This window comes from Gopherus evgoodei, chromosome 18 (genome assembly GCF_007399415.2).
Source record: "Gopherus evgoodei ecotype Sinaloan lineage chromosome 18, rGopEvg1_v1.p, whole genome shotgun sequence".
Classification (NCBI taxonomy): domain Eukaryota; kingdom Metazoa; phylum Chordata; order Testudines; family Testudinidae; genus Gopherus; species Gopherus evgoodei.
The window spans coordinates 9,390,539-9,402,643 of record NC_044339.1 but is presented as its reverse complement, the minus strand read 5'-3'; the positions used below and the strand labels follow the sequence as shown (position 1 = coordinate 9,402,643).

The following is a 12,105-nucleotide window of genomic DNA, read 5'->3' as shown; positions in this document are numbered from 1 at the left end:
GTCAGGGTAGTTAAACACTGGAATAGATTGCCTAGGAAAGTTGTGGAATCTCCATCTCTGGAGATATTTAAGAGTAGGTTAGATAAATGTCTATCAGGGATGGTCTAGACAGTATTTGGTCCTGCCATGAGGGCAGGGGACTGGACTCGATGACCTCTCGAGGTCCCTTCCAGTCCTAGAGTCTATGAGTCTATAAATCCCTTAGGCGTTTTTGGAAAAATTCACCCTTAAACTGTAAATCATCCCCTAAATGCTTTTTTTAAAAATGTGGACATCATTTAACTAAAAATAGTCTTTATCTGGCTGCTTCAAAGAGAGCTGCAGCTGCATCATCTGATTGGGTATCAATCAGTGTCATATGCTTTCTATGCTTGAATTTTTATTTTGGGTTCATTTATGGAACAGGCACGTGAATCAGGATTTTCCACTGTTCTCCTCCCTTCGCTCGTGCTCACTTAATGGAAAGCATTTAACGCTGTTGTCAGACAATAATATGCGAGATGGCAGGTGAAATTCACCCCTATGCAGAGCAAAGACACTGCACCACTAAAGTCGAATTTAATCCTGATTTTGAGGATTTAAGTGATACTTGGCCCTCTGCACAGGAATTAATCTCACACATAATGATCTCTCAGGTATTCTATATTTACCACACATCTTGGTCCTGGGCTCAATACAGTTCCCCTTGAGCTCAATTTTGCTGTTGCAGCAATGATCAGGCCCTGAACTGCTGAGGAATTTCAACATGTAATTTGTACATCATCACACCACTAGTAGAAGGGTATGAAATTCACAGGAGTGTGTTTCTATTCTCTCTCATGTAGCTTGGATAGTGTTTGGCTCAGACCAATCAAGGGGACTCAAGCTGCATAATTTTCTGTTATAGTCTCTTAAAAAAACATTTGCCCTGTGAAATGGCCCCTGTTTAGTTTCTCTGTGTGTCTTCTAAAAAGTAATTTTAAAACTTTGCATCAAATGATGAATCCCAAGTGCTCACAAAAGTTGACCCACTGGTTTTTTGGGCAGACCCTGGGCTGTTCCAATGCTCCCAATCCTGGCCTGTCATTCCCATACAGTTCCTAAGGAAAACTTGCCAGTCAGCCCAAAATAAGTAGTGGTTTTGTGATGTACAAACAGACTCAGCAGGGACTAGACTGAGACCAAGGATCATACACATGAATGATGACAGAAGCAGGCATAACTCTGGTGAAGTCAATGCACTTACACCAGCAATGAATTTACCCTAGGTCTACAGAAATGATGCGCCTCATCGATCCCAAATACTTAGTCTAGTTCACTACAAAATGTCTAGATATGGCCCCACTCTTGCAATCAGACCTGTGTGGAGCCCTGTTGAAGTGACCAGAGTTCCATGGAGGCACGATTTCAGGATTGGGACCGTTATCTCGGGGAGGTTGATTTGGCTTTTGGCAAAGTGTGTGTGTGAATGAGAGAGAATTGAGATCACTGTGGAGGGGTTAACTTCCATCTGAACGAAGAGGCTCCTAGGATTTCTTCATCACGGAGCATTCAGCCATTGCACCATTCAGGCTGTTCAGAGAGCAGCATTGTCTGGTTTTAAATGATGAGCACCTCTTGTCCCTTTATGATGCCTTGGCCCTTTCACAGTGCCTGAAGCCCTTGAAACACCCAATTAACAGGAATTAATGGAAAGGCAGCTTACTTTGCATGAGTGTTTCTTATGCTGCTGCTGCACCCCATTGAGGACCATCTGTGATCTGGAGCTCAGCAAGAAGAGGGTTTTATTCTGTTTTAATTGTATGCGGCCAGCAAACTCCAACACTGTCACATTGAAAATCACTTTGCCCATGTTGCTGTCTCATGCTTATGCCTGTGGGCCCATGGTGAGCTGCTCATTTTCTCTTCGACTCCAGCCATGCCAGCTGCCAGCTGACATCTCAGAATTTTTGCTATACTGTGCACTCTCTTCAGGCAAAGCTCAGTATTGGAGAAATCAAATCTTGCTTGGAGAGATCAAAATCAGTTTTAAATAGACCCAGCTGTTCCCTATTGTTGAGTGCAGGGAAGGAGAAAATCTCATAGGATATCTTTAGGGGAATCTCAAAGGGGTTTAAAGTAATAAGGAAGATTTCTAAGACTGGGTTATTAATTGATGGATGAGGCTATGGTAACGTTCAAGATTTTAAAACAATTTTTAAAATGGCCAATATACTGTAGAAATTCTTTCACATCCCCAATTTAAAAAGGTTTCAAATGCTACCAATATAATACCTTGACTAGTCTATTATTGAGGTTACATTGACTAAAAGTGTAATCTGGGCTTTGCCTTAGATGCTGGATGCTTTGCTGGAAGGCTCACATCAGGTTTAATTTAAAAGAAAAATGGTAGGCTAAAAATAATGGGCCTGGGGTTTAAAGAAGTTGACTATAATTTAAGCCCTGATTGTACACAAGCTTGTATTTTATTCCAGTATAAATTGTTGCCGATCACAGTTTTACATATATGCTATTGCAACTGCACATTCAATCATCGAGATGCATATGTAATTTCCTAGTTTGCATACACAGTTGCATTAAATGTGCATACAAGTAGACATGCACCCAAGCATTACATTGTTCAGAAATCAAACTTCACATAAGTGTCCTTGCCTCTGTCACTCATAACAACTTAAATGATGAAGACAGAATTTCAGAATTGAAATTCATTCTTCATTTATGCCATTTATCCACCCTGAATACATGTAACTAATGAAAACAGACACCTTCACTTCCACGCCTGTTTCTAGTCACTTTGTGGTTTTCACGTACTAGCCCTAGTGTTGCAATGTTTGGGCTGTAGACACTGCTGGGAACTGTCCGTCAAAAATCATTTTTAAAAATAACCATTAAATACTTGCTATTAATTAGATTCTTTCATCTTATTTAAAAAAAAACACTAATCACAAAAATGTAGATTTCATCTGCTTGACTGTAGCTTTAAAATGAGCCAAGTTCTTTTGGTATTATAAAAAGGAGTTGAAACAGCTGAGATATTTAGTGTCTAGAAAAATTTATTGAGCCTGTAGTTTGTTTAATAAGATTATTATTGAGGTAGATCCTGTTTCAAGGTAATATACCCAGGCCACAAGGTTCTCCAGATGATGGTGTTACAGTGTATGCCTGGTTTTCATCTATGTAGTGTGGGTTACAATACTAGCAAAGACATAGCCGCATGAGATACATCACAGACTAGCAACCAGAGTATGTACCCAGAGTCTCTGGCAGGCTTGTACTGAGGTTGCTAGCCCATACTACCTGTCTTCACTACTACTAGGACCTGTGGCTAGCTAGATTAAAGATAGCGATGGTAAGCCTACCTGTGCTATACAAAAAACAAACGCCTTCACTTTGTAGTGTAGACAAAGTCTGAAGCATTTCTCTACACAGGGTCAGCCAGGAACAAAAATCCAAATTAACTAAAGGTGTGGATTTGAAATGGATTCGTTAAACTACCTTAAACTCCTGTGTGAACACCTTAATTCAGAATTAGGCAGCTTTCCTGAAGCAAGGCCACATTAATTCTGAAAGATTGTGTTCACACAGGGTTTAATGCAGTTTAACTAATTCACCCCTTTAGTTAATTTGGATTTCTTTTCCTGGATGTCCCCTAGTAGCCAAGCCCTTAGAGAGGACTTCAGCCCAACAGTCTCTCCACACAGTGTGTATATGGGAGACCCATCAATATCACTGGGAGATCCACCTTTGCAGAGAGACCAGAATATCAACATATAGTTCCAATGTGCAGAGAACAGAATTTTACCCTGTGTATTGACTGACTTGAGAATTCATACTTTGAAAACTGAAGGGGATTAATTTTCAGTACTCCACACAATGGCCAATCCCTTGTCCCTAGGTGGGACACAGTGCAAATTCCTCAAGCAACAGCCTCATTAGGAGTTTCCATGGGCTGCAGCTTCACCCCATAAATACTGTGGCCATCTTAATCTGAGATAGATCGGTAAGAGGTTTGGCACTATTTGTGTCTGTTGAGATACTGTTTACAAACTTTCCATAATTTAGCATTTGTTTACACCATAAGGTAATGTGCTTTACAGGGGTGTGATTTCTAAAGCGCACTCATGTGTTGCATATTAATTGGTCTGTGTAGACCCTACTTGTGTACTCTTAAGGTTTCCTAGTGTGCTTTAATGTACTACTGTATCTACATGAACCAACTAATGCACAAGACTGAGTGTGCTTTAGAAATCACTCCCCCACAGAATACATTCCCCCACTGTGTAGATAAACCCCGAGTGACATGTTGCCCTTAAGTACCTACAGATTCAATCCTGGGAATGGCAGAGCACCGTCTATTCCCAACGGACTTGGCGGGCCTCTTGCTTAGTCCAGTGTGCTCCAAGCAACCCTGTGGAAGTTGGTGGAGATTATGAGAGTGCAGAATGGGCATAAGTACAGGCAGGATCAGACATGACCTCTCAGGGAGCACAGCACAATCAGAAAGCAATCTACAGCAGACTGACAGCATGTGAACACAGATTCATCTTATATTTATTCCTGAAAGTTGCTTGGAGGCTCATTGCATGCCAAACCCCTTCAGCTCAGTGAGACTCACAGCTTTACAGTGCCTTGTTCCACGGCTCCCAGTAGGATCGTTGTCTTACTGGAGACCAACGCACTTTTGCTTTACCTCATTTCACTTCCCGTGAGTGAGCAGCAGAAACTATCGGCCCATTGGTTTGTTAAACCATTTCCTCCCTCAGACGCTGATTTTACACCAGAGCTGCTCCTGGGGCCACTGAGGACATTCTCTGTGCTCATCGAAGGGGCCACTCTTGTACTGCCATGGTGCAAGTCTGGACAGAGAAGAGCACAGCTGGCAAGAGCCAGCCTGCAAGTGGACACTGACATGATTTCCCGTCATCTCAACCCCACCATCACATGGTGTTTACGCTGCCAAAGGAAAGACAAAGCTGACATCAATTCTGTTTTTTCTAAATCAGAAAATAATACGTCTCCATCTTCTAAGCCTGTTGGGAGAGGACCCACCATTCTGTCCCCTCTCCTGCTGTAGTTTGGTCAAGGTCCCTGTGATGCCTATGCCACTGAAAGTGCTTAGATTTTGTAAACTTCCTTGCATTTGCAAGTCCTCAGAGCACTCTCAAGGCCTGGCTGTGGAACCAAAAGCATGAGGCAGACCTGAGAGCGCACTGCAGCAACTGCTCAATCTTCCCCTATTTCCCTAAAACATTTATTTTAATCTTTTGCATAATATTTTCTCTTATTCAAACAATAGGGTAAGAGCCATTTTTTGTACACGAAGAGAAGTAGACTGCCCCAGCTCAGTTCCCAGGGGGCTCTGGCTCACTTCTGGACCAGTCCTCCCTTTCATGCCTTAAAGGGTGCCTAGGGATAAAACTGCGTCTCCTGAACTGCTGTTCTCCACTGCATCATTCCCTCCTGAAAACAGAGAGTGATGATCTGGCTCTTCAGAGCAAGCTAGGCAGGTTCCCTGGGCTTCCAGCTGGCAGAAACCTGCTTCCAGAGAATCATAGAACCATAGGGTTAGAAGGGACTGCAAGGGTCATCTAGTCTAACCCTAACACATGGGTTGTTTGGTCATGAATTCAGGTCTACAACTTTGCTGCCTGGTGCAATCAAGGTCCCACAATCCTCATGCAAGTAGATCACCTGCAGTGTGTTGAAATAGCACTGCAAAATGCCATTGCTTCTTCTAGAAGCAGTAATTTATGATGCCAAATAATTCTCTATTGCTTCAATGGGTACATGCCACATTGAGCTTGCCAGCACCTACTGAGCTTGCAGCACCCGCTGGGTGGATGTGGCTTATGCAGTAAGACCAGAGAAGCCGCTGCCTTTCCCTCCTTGCCCCCATCCTCTTCCAGGAGATTTTTGGTCCATTTTACTCCTCTTTGGGCACTGGCATGCAGCAGACTTCTGCGCAAAGCCCAGTGTAGGGAAGAGACAAAGAGAGGAGGGGACTGAAGAAGAATAATTTGAACTCCCATTGCATCTTTCATCAAAAGCTCTCTAGTCCTTTAGACAATTAATTTAACCTGGCAGGATTTAACCAGCCTTGCAAAGTTCTGTTTGCCTCATTTGCTTAGGGACAGCACTCTGTTTGTCTGTGGTGCTGAGCTGACCCAGTTACAAGGAGAATTATGACATTTGCTATCATCCATAGTCATGGCAAAGGTGGAGCAAGTAGATATTGCACGTGATCTTGAAAGTGTTTATCGAAGTTTTGTAAGCCAGGCCACCATGGCTATGTCCATTGTACAGGTACCTACACTGAGGTGCTACAGAGAACTGATGGGCTCAAGGGTATGTATTGAGTTGAGTGGTAGAGCTGGGAACAAAACAAAAACCACAAGAGTCCTGACTTCCCATCACCACTAGAACATGCTCTAATTATAAAAGTGGCGGAGAGGGAAACTATTCTTACCTAAAGGGAACAGGAGCTAGAAATACTGGGCATTCCCTCTCTGTTTGCCAATTGTCACCAGGTAGCTGGTGAGTTTCTTGGATTTTCTGCATTCACAGTGATTTGCTGTAGGATTTCTTGGGGTGAGCCGGTGTAGTCCGAGAAACTGCTACTACACCGGCTTGTTGCAAGGCTCCATCCCTCAGGCTGGCGGGGTAGGTCGGTCTTTGGGCTCTGTTCCTGGCCTCTAGCTGGAACTCTAGAATCAGGTTCCCGGCCTGAATACCCCTGGTTCTGAATGGCACGTTTGCTGCTCCTTCCCCAGCACTTGCTTTAAACCCTGGGGCCCCTTCCGCTTGCAGCAGCTCCAATCCTCGTGGCAAGCGAACGCCAACAGCGGCGCAACCAGGACTGGAGCCACTTCGGGGTGCAAAGGTGGGGGGGCAGCGCTTTGCACGAGTCGCCCCCTTGTGCCATTAGCGGCGCTGGGGAGAAAGGGATTCATGCCCCAGCCCTCTCCGCTCGGGCAGACAAAGGAGCCCCTTTCCCCTTAGCATGGCGACTGCACACTCCAGCCGAGCGCTCCTTCCCCGGACCCACCCCCCTCCGTGGCTGGCGGAGCAGGGGGTGTCACCCGGCTCCCACTGGCCGCGCTGCAACCCGATCCGAAGCCAGCCGGGCCTGCGCCGCGCACCCCGGCCAGGATGAAGGGGACGGACGCTTTCTGCCTTTCCTCCGCCCGGCCCCAGCTTCCCAGGGCGCCACGCCCCAGGCCCGGCTGCGGGGACCCGGCTCCCCGCTTTCAGTTTGGCCCTTCGTGGGCGGGCAGCCTCCTCCCCCCGGCTCCGCTCCCTGCAAAACAAACTCCCGGTCCGGCCCGCCCCGGGGCTGCCCACCACTGCGCCCTCCCCTCCCAGAGCGCTGGCTCCCCCTGCTCCACCTCCCGGCCCTGCCCCCAGCTTGCACCCCCTTTCCCTCGCTGCACCCCCAGCGGGCAGCGCGTAGCGGCGGGCGCCCTAGCGCAGGCAGCCGGAGCCCCGCGCGGGGCCGTGCGCTCGGTGGCCGCGGTGGAGAGGCAGCGCTTCGCGCAGCGGCGCCGGGGCAGGGGAGGGAAGCCCGCAGTGCAGCCTCCAGGCCGGCCAGCCCCCCGCCACCGCCCTTTGCCCCGGGCTGCTCCCCTCAGCCGCCTCGTTGCATCGAGGCGGCCGGCGTGGGGAAGGCGCCCGGCGAAGCCAGGGGCTGCGGCGGAGCTGGCCGGGCTCCCCGCCTCCCCCGCTGCAGATGGTAGGCTCCATTTAAAGAGTGCTTGCCCGGCTTTCTCCCCGCTAATGTCCTTTGCAAAGCGGCGGAGCTCGCTCGGGTCTCCTGCTGGAGCCGCTTCTCCGCGCATCCCTGCGCTGGGGAGAGGGAGGCAGCAGCGAGGGGATCCAACAGGTAGCGGGGGGAGGAGAGAGAGAGAGGCAGCCACCCCCCTTCCACCCCCGGCTGGTGCATCATGCGCCTCTCTCTCACCTCTCTCCTCCCCAGGCCAAAATCCTGAACATGATGGAAGACAATAAGCAGCTGGCCCTCCGGATCGATGGAGCTATCCAGTCTGCCAGCCAGGAGATGACTAACCTGCGAGCCGAGCTGACAGCCACCAACCGGAGACTGGCCGAGCTGGGCAGCAGCTCCGCGACCCCCTCGATCATGGAGAACAACCAGCACAACGCGCAAGGTGAGGGGCCCGCCGGGCTCGGGCTGGGTGACGGGCACCCGACTGTAGCGCTCACCCCAGCGCCTCTGCTGCAGCCCGGGGCTCGCGATGCAGAGCCCAGGCTGCTGCTGCTGCTCGGTGACTCCCGGATGCGTTGTGCAACTTTTAACCCTTTCTCCCTATTGCTTTTGGGTGGCGGTTTGAGTCAGGGATGCTGGGGGAGGAAGTGCCCCCTCAGCCAGAGCTGTATGTGTTGGGGAGGGAGGTGGAATAGGGGAGGGTCTCCGCCAAGCGATCCCTGTAACCCCCTTCGCACCCCCACCCACTGTGAACCGGTTCCCTGTGTAAACTTTTAATTGCAGGTTGGGGTTTCCAGTTCCTGTGAGATGTTAAGTGCAACGTTTTAAGACCCATCTTCCTACATGATTTTTTACTCTGGTTGCAGATTTTCCTCTGGGGGAAAAAAAAGGCTCCAGATGTTGTAGCCAAAACAAGGTTTTGTTTTAAACGGCAGCATGTTGACATGTTCAGTTTTCTTTTTATCTGACACTGAGATATTTTTCATACCTGGGTTGCAGCTTTATCTCTCCCCCCACCCTTTTGCCCTGTATCCAGTCAGTAAAATAAATAAGACAATGAGATGGTGCACAGCATGGAGTTTAAATATCTGGGGCGTTATGAAAACAAGTACATCTGTGGGATTTTGTTTTTGGTTTGGTTAGTTTTTGGTGGATGTCTTCCCAAATCTCGCTGAAATATGGATGAATCTCCCCTGATGATAGTGGAATAGATGCAATCTGATCTTGAGCTGGTTCCTTGTGTAGATGAGATGGTAGAAATAGGTTGCCAGTTTATGTTGACACTGTCAACCATGGCAGCTGTTGGTAATCCTTCAAGGATTAACATTGGATGAGATGGTCCTAAAAATCCATTGTTTCCCTCTTAGGTGAAGTCAAATGGAAAATGTATCTGACATTCTCTGCTAATCAGCTTTTGACTTTAATGTCATATGTTCTCCGCAAATTCAATTTATTACCATTTAGGCTGCAGAAATCCCAAACAAGAGTTAAAACAGGGCAATTGAATAGAATGGTTACGACACCAAATGTGTAGCTATTAGACCTCACATTTTCTCTTTTTTTAAATTAATAGGTGGTGATCATTTTGAAATTCATTTATTTTTAATGATGGTTTCAATTTTAAATGTCTTTAGGTTAAAAATTAATTTTTTTTGGCAATTGTGAATTGTTTAACCTGCAAATTAGCATTGTTCAGGTTGAATTCCAGTCTAAATTCACTCTCTGGTGCCTAGAGTTTGATGAAGGTCTAAGAATCAGATCAGTAATTTGGTAACAAAGCAGCCATGTTATAATTGTGATTAATGTGTTTCAATCCTGCTGTTTAGTGCATAGTTTTCTAGCATGAAATTTGGCAAATGGCATAACCTGTTGGGGAGGGAAGGAGGAAGGCATTACTAGTATGTGCATTTTGATTACCTCACTTTAGCAAAAAGTACAGGAGTGTTGTATTTGAAGAACGCAAGGTATTGGGGATTTTATGAATCAGGAGAGAGCTGTCTCCTAATGGGCAAATGGCAGAGAAATGAGTTTTTTGCTAAGAATAAAGACCCTGGGTTTAAAAAGTAGAAAAGAATCCATATGTTTTTCCAACAATTAACCCTTGCACGCTCCCCTCACTAAAGTTAGGTGTATTTTACCAACAAGTCTGCTAGATTCAGTAGCAAAGATTGGGCATATAAAACAGGTTGATATATGTAATGTTGTGAATGACATATGGTCTTAATTTTGCATGAGGGTTACCGAATGGTGCTACATTGCTAATGGACAGCTCTTAAGATTGTAGGGTTTGTCTTTTTTCTTGTCTGGCTGAAATATGCTGTGTTATACTAATGAAAATAGTGTTTGGGTCACAATTACTCTAAAAACATTTAAATAAAAAATTCTGAACAGGTAAATACTGAATTGCAAGATAATTCACACTCAGAACAGTGTTTGTCTGATCGGAAATAGTGTGAACCTTTCCCTGCCTTGAGAGAGCTATAATTGATTTGCATTTGCATCTGTGTGATAAAAATGTCAGCAGATATTATTTACTTGTTACATATTTACTGCAAAGGTTTCTTGGTATGATGTTTATACGTTATTTAATACCTGTATTTTAGGTATGTTACCTGTAGCTTTTTAAACATAGTCGCTCTTCTAAAATGCAGTGTAACTGTTCTCATAAGACTGCTATTCCTTTACATCATTGGTGTTGCATTATTAAAATATTAGCACAAATTGATTTAGAGAGAGTAATTGGTGGATTTGTTCCATCAAACTTGTCTTATTTTGCCATTTATGCTGCACGGGGAATTGTAGCTATTAAACAAACTTAATCCACCATCAGATGGGTTTACTTACAATCAGGAATTTGTCCAAGCAAACGGAGCGACCAATCCTGCTAATGCTTAATTTTGCTCATGTGGGTAGCCCCTTCCAGTCACACAAGAAACGATACCACCTGTGCTTGAACATTTTCAGGATTGGGCCTTATTCTGATATCATCTTAGATGGAAGTTCGTTTTTTCTAATGTGTTGGTATCATCTGTGCGTGGGGACCTATCCGTTACTTAAAAAAAAAAAAAGTATTTTATCTACCCTTTTAATCTCACTGAATCCTTGTGGACGTTAAAGGAACTGAGCCTAAAAATAAATTACCCCTGAAATTTAGTGGCGTTTACTAGCCAAAGCACTCTCTTTTGGAATATCTCTGTCAAAAGATCAGGTGAAGAAGAACCTCCCTTCATCTTACTTCTCGAGTTGAATGATTGATAATAGGAATGTTGATGTACGGTAGAGGGCATCAGCTTAGATTCTCAGGTTGAAAATGTAGCCTTTTGGCTAGCAAAGCACGTCAGATCCCATAGGCTGTTGTTTTTATGATCCCTTTCTTACATTCCCCCCCCCCCCCCCGCAAAATGTTTTAGCCTTAAGTACTTGTTTGGTTTTTGTCCTCTTTTTGCAACAGAAAAGTTGATTTGTTTGTGTAACACCCAGGTGTGTTTGTGTGTGTGTTTGTAGTTTCTAAAATGATGCTTTGAAAAGGCTGTTTGTTCTGAGCAGTTTGTAATTTGATGAGTGACTGAAAAGAGCTTATTCAGTTTGATGTGTTACTCTCAGCATAAATTGAAAACAATAGATTTGTTGTAGCCTGTTAAAAAAAAAATGCCGTTTATCAAAGTGTTCATTTGTGCCCAGCGGAGAGCCTTATTTCTGTTTAATATCTATAATTACATGCATGATTACAAAATACAAATTTCATGTCAATGGGATCTTTCTGTTATCTAAAGAGTTTGGGACCCAGTGATAAGAGGTGAGGAGCAACCAATGAAAATCAACCATCAATATACAGTGGATCAGCTGTGAAGTTGTTGAAAGGAGTTACACTCAGGTAGCTCGGTGCCTGCTTCTGCACCACCCTTAACTCTCACTGAAGGCCGGCTGCCACCCAGTGGGTCAGTGGGAATGGAGAGCACAAGGCAGTTCTCAGGATTGGGCCCTAAGAGCGAAATTTGGCCCAGGGTGTCTCTGTGTAGGAGTGATGACAGAGGATGTTTTTCCTGCTAAAGTGAGAGTCTGTGGTGGTGTAGTCAACACTTCTATTTTATTTTTTGCCTGCGTTAAAGAGGAGACTATTATTTTAAATGCAACTACAACCATGTACTGCTAGTCTTATAACAAAAGCCAATCAGTTAAGTGTAAAATTACATTTGAAGTGAATTGCATTTGCCATTCTTATGGGAAGAACACTTTGTCTCATCAAAACGCTGATTAGATTCCCTGTCTGTTTTGTATCTTCTTCCTAATTTGTCCTACTATGTGTTGTGGCAAATAACCTTTTTATATCATTCTGTGTTTGCTTTTATAGGTCAGCTCTATAGACTGGTATTAGGCTTTGGGTTTTCGCCCAAGAATTTTAAAAG

The 12,105-nt window shown here is 45.2% G+C and overlaps 1 protein-coding gene across 5 annotated transcripts in view; it reads left to right on the top strand.

Annotated features, from left to right (window-relative positions):
• KAZN (kazrin, periplakin interacting protein) overlaps positions 1–12,105 on the top strand; it is a 719,120-nt gene that overhangs the window by 311,781 nt on the left and 395,234 nt on the right. For 3 of the 5 annotated variants that reach the window (XM_030537473.1, XM_030537471.1, XM_030537472.1), the window contains exon 3: positions 7,952–8,141. In XM_030537473.1, the coding sequence (XP_030393333.1) occupies positions 7,952–8,141 (190 nt within the window). Of the gene's footprint in view, positions 1–7,650; positions 7,709–7,766; positions 7,859–7,951; positions 8,142–12,105 lie in introns of those variants that run through there. The other 2 variants (XM_030537474.1, XM_030537475.1) reach the window with 2 other exon arrangements.